The 13,332-nt window shown below is 39.3% G+C and overlaps 1 protein-coding gene across 4 annotated transcripts in view; it reads right to left on the reverse strand.

Moving 5' to 3' along the window:
- fam189a1 (family with sequence similarity 189 member A1) overlaps window positions 1-13,332 on the reverse strand; it is a 114,518-nt gene that overhangs the window by 50,803 nt on the left and 50,383 nt on the right. For 2 of the 4 annotated variants that reach the window (XM_080884142.1, XM_080884141.1), the window contains exon 2: window positions 10,814-10,870. The exons of the other annotated variants lie outside the window; for them this stretch is intronic. In XM_080884142.1, the coding sequence (XP_080740268.1) occupies window positions 10,814-10,870 (57 nt within the window). The remainder of the gene's footprint in view (window positions 1-10,813; window positions 10,871-13,332) is intronic. 4 annotated transcript variants of the gene reach the window in all.

Below are 13,332 nucleotides of genomic sequence, written 5' to 3' on the forward strand. Positions count from 1 at the left end.
AGTGCAGAATTCAAGTTGCAGAACATAAACTCCTTTTTAAGTTTCTAAAACTGAAAATCAATTAAACTGTCCGGTATAGTACAATATGTGCGTGCTCATAATACAGCGCTAGCCTGTTAGGAGTTGCACAAACATTGCTAAATGGTGCAACAAATGTGGGGAAAGGACACAATGGCTGAGTCTAATCTTTAAAGATCAAATGTGAATGCTTGTTTTTTATTGTCAGAAGTCTGTAAAAGCAGGCAGCAGAGGGATTATTGTCACTTCCCTTGGATGAGGCTGGGAAATAAAGCTATAGTTGCAGACTGTCAACGTAAAGGTTAATGGATGCATCGGAGAGTCTCACCACGCCACAGACTGAGGTGACTATCTTTGTGCAGATGAAACGTTTGCCCTCGCGGACACCTCTGTTTAGCCACAATAGCAGTTCTCAGTTCCATAAGTGCTCGCCGAGGCTATTCTTTGTGATAATTGAAGTATTCTCAAGGAGTCCAACAGTGTTATGAGAGCTGAAAACCTGCTTAGCGTTAAGCACTCTCGGGAATGTACAACGGCTTCTCACTTCCATTAAAAACAATGAAAAAAATGAGGCCAGCAGAGAAAAAAAAAAGTTTTTCTCAGCAGTAATGCAGCTTTAAAATTCTCTGGGCATACAGTATAGGTCAGGCACTTAGAGGTGTCAGGATAAACCTTTGACGAGGGTGATTTATGCATCACGATGGAAGGTAGCCATGAACGGATCTGACAGTACCTCAATTCAAATGAAAACCCACAAGAATTTATCCCTGTTTGTTTCACAAACTCTAAGCTCTAAACTCCAGGTGGTGCGTTGCTCTAATGCAACCCACTAATACATTTACATAGAATGTAATATTGCAAAATTATAGTAAGCTGATTTAGGAAATACTGAGAATAAGAAATCGGTATTATTACTGTGCTGCTTTTATATCAAAACAAGGTCAAAGTTTGACTAATCATCGGAAAGATGCAGAGAATTTTATTTTTAGCCACTTTATTAAAGAGGCATGTGACGCCTGGGTGAACGCAATCAAACTACAGGGTTATTTATTTAGCAAACATTTGCTTGTTAGCTCCAAAATACTGCATGAAAGAAGAAAGAAAAAAAAGCTTTGCGTGGCTGTCAAAGGAGAGCTTTAAGCGAAATGCAAGCGTCAGCATGCTAACGTGGTCACAATGACAGTGCACAAAGAGAAAAGTCATCAGAGTCAGTGCATTCCATCCTCCGGGCACAGCGGATGTCTGTGCCAAATTTTATGGCAAACCAAACAAAAGTTGCTGAGATATTACAGTTGGGGCCAAAGTGAAGGACAGCTAAACTGCTAGCTTGGCTAAAATTCAGCTAAAAACAAATTCATGCAAAAAAATGTTCACAGTTGCAGTAAAGGCAGAGGGAATGGCATCTTCAATCATTCATTGCTCTGTGTTTCATGAGTAGGGATATATTTCTGTTGGAAACAGAGCAAAAACAGGATCCACAAAAAAGGTCAAGAGTCAGATAGTTGCGGTACACGCAGCCAAAGTCAGTGACATGGTGAAGCACTCAGACACACTACTACCACACTACATCCCTACTCCGACCCTGTGTGCTCTCACTGGAGGGCGACTTGCCCTTCAATTCTTATGGAAACATGAACATAAAGTAGCTGCACATGTAAGACCGTGTTACCCCCTGACACCTCACAAGTGCAGTGACCGTTTCACCACAAGACTGCTGGGCCTCTATTATTTAAACCCTTTCATGCTACAGCTCAGACCAGAGGAGTCACTACAGTGTAAAATTTTCTTAATTTTTATGAGTGAACAGGACAAACTAAAGTCTGTCAGCAGGTGCTATACCAGACTAGATATATACCTTTAGATCCACATTTTGGGGAATGGATTTAGTATTCAAACTGATGTTTAGCAATCAAACTGATAAAAAAAAAAAAAAAAAAGCAACAGATTTACTTTCTGAGAATTTACTTTTCTTTTATTTCATTTGTGTGCTTTATCGTGGCTTCAACATTGAGCTACGTGTGGCTTTTCATATATGCAAAAATGCATACACTCTCATTTTACAGTACTTCTTGCTACCAAATAAACTCCTGAGTGTGTTTAAGGATTTTATTTTGGATGCTGCTCTATTTGAATGAACGAAGATTTTGTGCATTAAAAAAACAAGTAACCCCCTGGCTTTTTTTTTCTTAAAACAATATCTTTACATTTTCTTATGTTGTTATTTTAATTATAACACAACCAGTTTAGTGGCTCTATACTGTAGCGGTTTTTTACACATTTGTGTGGTGAGCCATTCAATCTAGTGTAAAATTTCCAAATCAAACATGTGGAGCTGCCTGATGTGGTGATCCCTAGTGTCAAGCAAGCAGCTTAAAGTAGCTTCTTTGTGATGCACAATTTTTTTGCACTAGAGTTTATATAGCAGTCACATAGGTTTAGATAGTGGTCCCTACAGAGTGGTAGTGGACCCAAACAGTCTGCATGCCTAACTATCCTTGGGCATGATACTGAAACCCAAACTGCTCTCCAGTGTATTCATGTGAGTATGAATGGGTAAATGAGGCATGTTGTATAAACTGCTTTTAGTGCTCATGCAGAATAGAAAAGCTGTATATAAGAAAAGGTCTATTTACCATTTAAAACATGTTGGTTGCTGCAGTAAGGCACAACATTTGATTTGAAGTCAAATGTTCTCTGCTTCCACAGATTTTCAAGAAAACTGCGGTCGACTGCAGATGCTCATGACCAAAGCAATCACAAGGAGGCTTTTTAATGCAGCACTCCCTGAGCGCTGTCAGCAACCTCCAGCAACCGCTCACCAACCAGTTAGAGAATACACACTTTTCCCTAGCAACTGAAGGTTGCCAGGGAGTCATTGCCCAGTCTCTAGGTGTCTGTGAGAGAGTCTGAAAGTAAATCCCTCGTAGCACTAACTTCAGAGCGACACTAACCTTGCTTAGCCAAGATCAGATTGTTGCATAAAACAGCAGTGTGATTAAATATGATGAAGTGCTTATTGCGCAGGAAGCTCACTGATGAAAAAGTAACTATGTATTAAAAATGCATGTGCTGTGGGTACTGTATGCATTTACACTAAAAACAAACCATCATCAAAGCGACAATAGCTATAAAAGTTGAGACATTTTGAGACAAACACTCTTTGGCGCAGACTATCACACTGTTGTTTTCTGACGGGGCAAACAAGGACTTACTGCCCTCTAATTCATTCTCTGTCTTTCCGCCGCTCTCTCTAAACACATAATCCATCACAGTCACAAAAAGCAGAAGACTTCAGGTAGTCTTGTCTGTCTCCTTGCTCTGAGTGATGTGGAGTAAATCTGCCATGGCTTTAATGCAATAGGCTGGATTGAGCGAGAAAAGTCGATAGAAAATGTTTATTGCTTGTTTTAGATAAGATGGACGATGGGGATTTCCCTCAAACGTGGACGCTGTATGTTTCTCATTTGGCTGTGCGCATTATTTGAATAAATCTTTTGCGTGGCATTTAGATGAGAGGCTAAGGCTAGGAAGAATTTTTCATTCAACACATCTCACCTCTCCACAGTAGTGCACCTGTTTTTCCACTCTGACATACAAACATCCCATCTCCAACCACCCAAGCATTGCACTCAGCGTCACGCGCTGACTTTACTGCAACGTGTCAGAGCTGAAGAGAACACACAAGCTTTTCTTTCTCTGTCTCTTTCATGTTTTTTGTCTCATACGTGGCTTTTTTTAGTACTTATTATATCTGTGATAAATACAAAGAGCTTTTTAACAGCCGCAACTAACACATGACAATTTTACCAAAAAAATAACATCACAGGCGATAGAAATCATTCTTGCTAATAGTAGAACTGCATTATTTATTTGCAGTATAGAGTCAGCAAGGTGCTGGAAACACTGCTTTTGGTCTATATTGAGATGATAGCGTCGCACAGTTGCTGCAGGTTTGTCAGCTACACATCCATGATATGGATCTCGTGTTCCACGATACATCAAAGGTGCTCTATTAGACTGAGATCTGGTGACTGTGGAGGCCATTTGAGTACAGTGAACTCTTTTTCAGATGACTGAGCTTTGTGACAAAGTGCTGGAAGTTGCGATCAGAAGATGGGCACACGGTGCCACCGTGCTCATAAATTGATGGATATGGACAATTCTCAGGTAGGCTAAAGCATTTAAATGACACTCAGCTGGTATTAAGGGGCCAAAAGTGTAAAACTATCACCCACACCATTAAGCCACCATCACCAGCCTCAACCACTGATACAAGGCAGGATGGATCCTTTCCATCCTTTCATTACTTTCACTCTAAATTATGACCTGTGATCCAAATGTCACACCAAAGATCAAGACTCATCTGACCTGGCAATGTTTTTCCAGTCTTCCATGGTTCACTTTTGGTAATTGTGAAGGAAAATTGTACACTTGTAGCCTTTGGTCTGTTTGCACTTAAGCCCCTAAATGAAGTAATACCCAGCCCATGTTTGGTAATGCAATACCATCACATCAGTGTACTCCTTAAATTTCTTGTAATCTTGTTTCAGCCTCTTCGTTCTCTAACTACACCTCACTATGTGGTGGATACTTAGTAGCAAGTTGGAGGAAACTGCCACCAACTATACTTCTACATTTTCTCCGTTGGAATCCAAACAGCTGTGATTTTAATGCCACTTCATTTCTCATTACTTTGCTTTAATTTTAAAAACCTATTTCCATTATTGGCAGTGGTTGCCTTTGTGATGAGAAAGTACATACGCTGTAATTGGAACTAGAAAACATTTGTTAATGTAGTTAAGATGGTCCCCAGTCCTGGACACAAATACAGAATTAAAAGGATTTTGTGTTTATGCTTGGCCCTGAGTGTTTGACTCATTTACATTAGCTTAAAGTAGAATCAACTAACACTGAAACATAAATAAGTTTTATCTAGTGTCTGTGTAGACAAACAGGAGCTGGGGTTAGCACTTGCAGGGTCAGTCGATGGTAGGAGAGACCATCAAAACCAAATGATTTTGATGTATGTTTTATATACTATAGTCTCTACTGCATCTTCTTTTGCCCAATCAATTGTTCAACTCTGAAAGATAATCATTTTGCATATTTTCTCCAAATACTTTCTCCTTTGGTCCAGATTAATCTTCTGTTTTCTGAATTGTTTTGCAAAGCAAAATCCAAAACTTCCCAGGTCATTTAATTTTCCCCTGGACCTTGTGTTCAGACACCAATCTGGCAGAAGTCAGCTTAGAAACCCAAGTATTTAACAGATATGCCTAAACAGTCTGGAGAAACTCCAGTCATTACGAATCACGATGCAGAGCATGACCACCCACAGTTGGCAGATGGGATGGTGCATTGTTGCCAGGCCTGAGCTTGTCCAGCCGGTGTATTAGTCACCTGCCAGTCATCGCTGGGTCCAGGCCAGAAACGGAAAAGCTCGCCTGTCAGAACTGAACATTGGATGCTACAGTAACAGTCTTAAAAACAAGAAATTACTGGACCACCTCCCTCAAGACAGAAAGCAGCGACCATGAACTGACACCCCTGTACACTAGCATGCACAGATTATTCCAGTAAATTGGCCATGCTTTTTAAGAAAACAGACATAAGAGGATTTAACTCTTTTACAGAGCACAAAGTGTGACTGATTTCTATGAACACCTCAGTGATGGAAGATGGAGGGGAGGGAAATGTGAAGAGAGGATGCTGATATAAGCAGCGGGGAAGCAAGGTGATAAAACCAAAGGGTGAGAGACAAGTATGCAGTGAGGAGGATGAGGGGTGCAGGTGATCTGGGTAAAGCTGCAAAATTGAGATGAGATTATTTATGGCATTGAGGGAGTATGAAATAGAATTGGACAGGAGCTTCCAGCATGAGCCATACCCGAAACCTGATCTCGACTTTAAAGGACAGAAAGTTATCAATCATAAATAAATTAGAGATGGACCGATCCGATATCACTATCGGTATCGGTCCGATACTGACGTAAATTACTGGATCGGATATCGGAGAGAAATAAAAAATGTAATCCGATCCATTAAATATCAAAAAAGCGCCTCACAAAACTTGCGACATGGCGTAACTCGGCTCATAACCGTAGCACGTCGCAGCAGTATGCGTCACGTGATAGAGCGGCTGTGTGTATTTGTAGCCTCGCTACCAAACCGGCATTTCATCTCTGAGGAAGTTATCCCAGAGAGAAGTAAAGCAAGTGTGTAAGTTCATCTCTGAATGTTTGTAAAGCATTCCCACTTAAGCTTAACAACTGATATATAGAGCGACTGCCTCTTCTCTCTCCCTCCCTCTCCTGCTGCTACTTCAATCATGAAACTGATCAATGATCAGCTGATCGACTTTTCTGTCGAGAGTCCGTCTCTCTTCTTTGTTTTTGGCCCACTTTGCACCAGAAAGAAGAAACCAGCGGCTGAACAACAGCAGCAAGTTTAACCTTGATAATCTGTTGTTAGAATTTATTTAATATTACTTTCTACACCAGGATCCTTTTCTACGTAGCTGATGCTGGTAACTGTGCAGGGGTGGATCTAGCAAAGTTTAGCCAGGGGGGGCCGATAGGGCATTAACTGGGAAAAGGGGAGCACAAAGACATACTTTTCTTTCTTATTCTCATTTAAAATGTCTAGCTTTTAATAAATAATTATCTGAATCTTACACCCAAAGTTTTAATCTGATGTAACATGTATAGAAGTCCATTACTGTATATAGTGACTATTAAGTCTAATATACCCTAGTAAGCTATAGTACTTTTTCCTTTGGGAAGATACCATCTGTGCAGTCTGCAATTCTGTTGAAGAAAGATGTTGAATCTATTTAATTATTCTTGAAAAATAATGGATTTCTGTGCATTTTTTTTCACACTGCATCAAATTAAAGTTGATTACGTCAATTAAGCATCATGAGGTGGAGGGTGGTTCCCTATTTTTTTTTTGTTGTTGTTGTTGCTGGGAGTTGGAACCCTATTAGTTAGGTTGCTTAATATTTCTGCTAAGTACTCTTTAAAATACCAGAATAGGGAGGATGGAGTAGCTTTAAGTTTATTAGATTGATCAGTTTTGCTGAACTATGAAATATTTTGGGTGCAGTGTATTTTTTACATACAGGTATAACAGAATAGCTTTAGTGTTTGTTTATTTAAACTTGAGTATGAACTTATACAAAATGCAGCAAGATATTAAAAAACAGTTTTATTGATTAAAAAACACACTATATCGGATTCATATCAGTATCGGCCGATATCCAAATTTATAGTACCAGTATTTATCAGTATCGGACATAAAAAAGTGGTATCGTACCATCTCTAAAATAAACCTGCATGTCTTAAAGGAGAGGAAAGAAGGATTTTTGTTATGCACTGTATCATGCTATCACGATAACGGGGTATGAGGCCTACAGCAAGAACACGACAGTCATCTAATAATTTCTAAAGTCTTTAAAGGAAACTTAAAATTCAGAGGTAAGGCAGTACTGCAGGATCTGTGTGCATCTTTAAAAATGCAGAGTGATTTAGCTGCATTTAAAAATACCACTCACAATCCTAAGAATAACCACTTACAGTTTTAAAATGCGCCTCCATTTAGAACATTTCTCTTAACTTAGCTAAGAGGAGCATTTGGGTGTCTGCAGTGTGGAAACAGAAGAGACACCTTCTGAAAAGAGTTTGGAGCGATTGTTGGCGATGATGAATAATACATTGTCTGAATGATGAGTCAGAAAAGACTACTATTTGGATTTGATTTGAGCATTTGAAAGGATTTGACATCTAATTATTTCCCTCTTGTCTTTGTTAGGGGTGTGACCAACAACAAAACAAGGTGGCACTTAATTTCATTGTAGAAATTTACAATTTCATCCCTTTTCAAAAACAATAGAATGAGTTTCACATTTATCTTCTTCTTAAGTGTCAAACTCCACTCGTGGCACTGAGATAAATTCATGCACCGGTCCTCTGATGCCATGGTCTGAGTTCAGAAAGACAAACATTTGGGCTGAGTCACACAGTAGAGCATTTAATTTTTATTTTATTTGATCTTTATTTATTTTATTTTTTTTATCTGCACAGGCTTTGACAGGAAAAGCGAAAAGAGCTAAGACTTCTGACTTTGGTTGTGATGTTTTCAGGTCAGCGGCTGTGAAAACACACAATGCACGGGGTTGTTCGACACAACCGTGCGCACATGCACTAAAGTTGTGTTCTCCGACAGCTCCAGTTTCTACAGCTCTGGCAAAGCCACAAAGCGCTACCAGCAAGAAGGTGTGGAATCACAGACTCTGTCACAATGTACTAACAGGTTGAAATGACAGCGTTAAGCATCTTTTTGGCGCCTTCAGCGATAACGCTAAATATGTGAGGATGTTTTATGAGCTGATAAACAGCGGTTTGCAAATTGTTTGTAATATAAACATGCATGAGATTTTTATTTAAAACAATTAAAGAATCCACCCTTTGCTGCTAACACAGCCTTTCAGACCTTCAGTTTTTCAGTATGTTGGGGTAATCTGGAGAAATTCATACACACAACATCTCAATAGCCACTGTGTTACAGACAGAATTCCAGCAGAGTGCTTCCTCTCATGGTTTTTGCATAGTTTCCAGTTTTGTTCTTCCTCCAACCTCAGCAGCGTGCAGAGGGTATGGCACGACTACCTAAATTTTTCTTTCTTTACCACTAACAAAGCCTCCTAAATCAAGACATTTCTCAATCATGCTTGATAGATGGTGTCAAGCACTCCTGCTGCACCTTTAATTGGCTGTACTTCACACAAAAGTTGTTATTAGTGACCCAAACATCAAACCTATACCCATCAGTCCTTCAGTATCTGTGTACTTTTAACCATCTCAATCTTTTCCTTTCAGTGGCTTTTTTTTTATCCCGTTGCAACTCTGCCTTGAAGGCTGGCCATTTAGGACCTGTGATGTGTGTGTTTCTCAAAAAACACACGTCACAAACTCTGTGTATACTTTGTCCTTTTTCTCAGCTGTGCACCACGGCCTCCTACCTATCCTTCTATTCTGGTTTAGGCCAGAGTGCTTTTCTGTAAAGGGTAACACAAACTTGTATGAATTCTTATTTCTTTGGAGTTTTCCAGCATGGAGCTGCCTTTTAGAAAAAAGGAAAAATAAAAACACCTTTTTTCCCCATTTTCAGATTATTATCTGAGCCACAGAGGTTGGTGCTCCAGACATTGAACTTACAAATGTTTTTCTTTTTGAAAAAATCAGGAACACAGTTTCCATCTGTGCAAATGTGATCAGTCACAGTTTTAACGAGACACACTTGCATTTGTGCCGCTGGAATACAAACCTGATTATTTTTGTATTCCTATGGACATGTTCTATGTTCTAAAGATAATTATGATTTATAATTTCATTAGTCATGAATCAAATATCAACTAATCTTTTTCTTTATAGAAAAACGAGGATCTTCAATACATAATGTCAATTTTTCTAATGTTGCAATAGCAGTAAACAAACAAAACACTTGGGATGCTAACATTCAGTTAGATGCAGTCGTCACAGTAAAATAGATAAATAGTGAAACGGGGACAATTTACAACACTAACACGAATGTGTTAGTAGCTGGGAAAAGCAAGGAGGATAAAAAAAGCTGCGCTCCAAAATAACAGCAGAGGAGCCGTGCCTGCTGTTTGGAAGGTTTGGTTTTATAAGATGAGATTTGTTTTGTAGTCATTTCTGGTTGCACTGCTTCTGTCCTGGACCAGAGATCCTCTACACACAGCCACAGGGAGCCAGGAGAGGGAAAGACAGTGTGTTACAAAGCTAGCAGGTATTTTTTCTGACCACAGAACAATTTTCACTACAACATTTGGAGGAATCATTTTGTTTCAAAGCTGCTCTTTACAGCACCAAAGTGATTATTTCATGGTTTTTTGGTTTTTGAGTTTATGATTCTTTTTAGTTTTGAGGACTCATTTGTGTTTGAGCCACATTGTTTGTGTTTTGGGGTACTTTTGCCTTATTAGCTTATTATAAGTTTAGTAGCTTATTATGAAAGTCTTGTGTTTTGGGTTATCTTTGGTTTGGGGTTCTGTGTGGGGGTTTGGTTGAATTTTAATTTTCTGTTTGTCTTTGTTTGTGTGTGTCATCCACAGTTTTCTCATCTCTCTCTCTCTCCATGTCTCCTGTTCAGTCTATCTTTTTGTCTGCCTGCTTTCTTTGGTTACTTCCTAATTTTACCTTGAAAAGCTCCATTTTCCTTCATGTGTCTACCTTTTCTTGCTGTCCCTGCCATCACTGATTCCTTGGTTGTTTTCAGCTGTGTTTTGGTTCCCGTCTGTTTCCATCTCTCTCATTACTAGTATTTCCTGAATACTTGGATTCCTGTATTTCCTGTATGTAAGCGCCAAAAAGTATTGTTATATGAAACTAAAAAGCTTTTTATTTATATTTTATTTCATTTTTATGATTGTATTCAACTGTTTATATATTATTTTATGCATATCATACTTTTCAAAGTATACTCAACCATTGTAAACTGACTGAAAGGAGACTTAAGAATTATAACAAATACCATGATACAACTTTTTGAAGCTCAGCGCTACTTTTCATGAATTCAAAATGGGTCTGATTCACTTACAGAAAAGCTTAATTCTCTGACAAGGTTGTGATATGTTTACTTTTCTACATGTGTTGATCCTGACAGGAGAGGACATTCTGTAACCATTATGACAATAAAAGACTCCCCCTAAGGTACTGTTTCTTTGCTCAGAGTTGTCAGGTTAGCAGCTCAGTGTGGGCGTTCAGAGGACACTCACCACAAGAGAGAGCGGCCTCTTCCATGACACCACTCCAATGAGACCAGAGAGCAGAACCTAGAGGAGAAAAATTACAGATGCTATAAGAGTGGATACTCAGATGTACGCATATAAAAACCACTGATGGAGATGATGGGACAGTAACACCGATGTAATGTGGTCACACTGTTTAGATTATTTTACAACAGCCTCCAAAAAAGCTCGGGCACAATCACAGACATTAACTCTCTGTGTGTTTTAGTGTTTTGAAACATAATGAGCTTTCCTGTGCATAAATGTGATGCCACACTTTGAAAAATCTGAATTTCAAAAGCTATTCTAATTTGTTTCTGGCTTCAAGCGTGACTCACTCAGTTCTCCACACAGGAAACTGTGCTCATACTGTTCAGTTGATTGAGCTGCTGTCAGTGGTTGAAATAAGCTGAAAAGGTTGTTTGCTTTCACTATAACTTCAATAGAACTTTGACGGATGTTTTGTTTGAGCCTATTTTTGGCCAGTGAACAACAACAAGAACAAGAGGCAAAATTCAAAAAGTCATCATGCAAAAACCCACAAATAAAAGCAACATCAAGCTTTATTAAGTGAAATTTTTAAGTGTGTTCAGGATGTTTTGCACCTCTGATCTGCAGATATAGTCTATGTCCAGTTTTTGTGGTACACCTGTGCAGTCTAAAGTCTAGACAGGCCTGGAGACAATTCCCTGTTGATAAGGAAAGCTGTTTATTGGAGGTGGTCCTGAATGTCATTATCCCCACTATTGATAATGTGAGCTGTAACATTAGCCGCAGCTTTTAGATTATTTTACGACATCAGACTGGCAGCACTTCCAACAAAGCTTAGTGAACCCGGCATCCTGACCAGCTGAGTCTTGTCCCGTTGAGCCGGCTCTTCTATGTTGAGCCATGCATTTGTGGATTGGCTGTTTGGTTTCTCCTACGTAGAGGTCAGAGCACTCCTCGCTGCACTGCGCCGAACATTGTTGTTTTAAAACTAAAGAAGTCTATGAAGAGGTGAAATGTCTTTAAAAAGCTACAAAACTTCAGTCACCTTTTTTTCAAGCTCTCAAGACTACAATGACCTGGATGACTGAGACCCTGAGACGCAGATTGTTATTTATTTTTGCACAAAAAGACAAGAATGTGATGGTAAAGTGCACACTGCATCTAGGACAGAAAACTCTATTCACTGTTGCTTGCACACTATCTGATCTGGGACATCATGGGACACAAAACTAGTGGTGGTGAACCCAGAATAATGTTCAAGCTAAGTGAACGCCAACCCCAACCACATACAGGTGAAGCTTGATGCTTCAGAACAATCAGTGATGAGACATCAGGCTGGTAGCACTGAAGCTCTGTTCTACCTGTATCAGTTTCTACAGTGAACATTTGCAGCTGAAACACTTCTCTTTACTCACGTTTCAGTTTCTAACTTTGGTTTTGTGAAAAAAAAACTACAGAAGTTGTATGTGTTCTTATTAAGAAATGCATTTCTGTCAGTGTGACTCCCATATAATGTCTGGTTCATGGTCACTGCATTTGTTCTGTTGCACAGCAACTGTGATGTCACCACACCCCCATCACCTTTTACACTGGTGCTCAGAAAACAAACCTCTGCACCAGCGCTGGTACAGGAGTAGAAGTAATGAGAACAGGAAACAAAGAAATCCTTGAAGTTTTATTTTATTTTTTCTAAGGATTTCTCTAGGAAGTCTCATCCTTTCAAACTGTTGCAGCATCTCGCTCTGTATAATCTGAGACTATCTGAGCTCCTGCGCTGATATTTCACTGAAAAAGGCCCAAACAACACTGAAGCAATGGTGGCAACAGTTCAAACCAGTTTAAAATTTGCTGTTAACTGGTTATCATGCAAAAATGCGTCTCAGGCCATGCTGTGATATAAACGTAATGTAACAATTAATGTAAGAAACTCGTTTCTATAGACTAGAAATGTAACATAATGCTTTATATTTAAAAGATTTACTAGTAATGAGTGATGCATTGCTGTTTTTGGAGCAATGACTCCAACACAGAAGCACAAAACCTTTAACGATGACCTTATTAATCTATATGTTACAGAAGCTACACTGTTCGAATCAGCACAGCTACAGTGGGGTCTCTTATAAGTTAAGCAGAGCCTCTGCTTCTGATGGATGATGATTAGATTCTTGGCTCCTACTCTCTTCATGTCAAAGTGCATTTGCATCCATCAGTGTGTGTGTGTGTGTGTGTGTGTGTGTGTGTGTGTGTGTGTGTGTGTGTGTGTGTGTGTGTGTGTGTGTGTGTGTGTGTGTGTGTGTGTGTGTGAGAGAGACAGAAAAAAGTGCCATATGCAGAAAATAAATGAGCAGTGAGACAACCACATGTAAACCTGCACACTGGTAGAGAGTATGCAGTGTTTTGTAGATGGTGTCAACTGGTTTAAGGGTAAATACAGCAGTATTCAGCATATCTCTATAATCCATAGCGATATGCGCTGTTTGATCCAGTTTAGATTTGGGGTTTGTTAAAAAAACAAA

This window comes from Rhamphochromis sp. 'chilingali' (genome assembly GCF_963969265.1).
Source record: "Rhamphochromis sp. 'chilingali' genome assembly, chromosome: 6".
In the NCBI taxonomy this organism is placed as follows: domain Eukaryota; kingdom Metazoa; phylum Chordata; class Actinopteri; order Cichliformes; family Cichlidae; genus Rhamphochromis; species Rhamphochromis sp. 'chilingali'.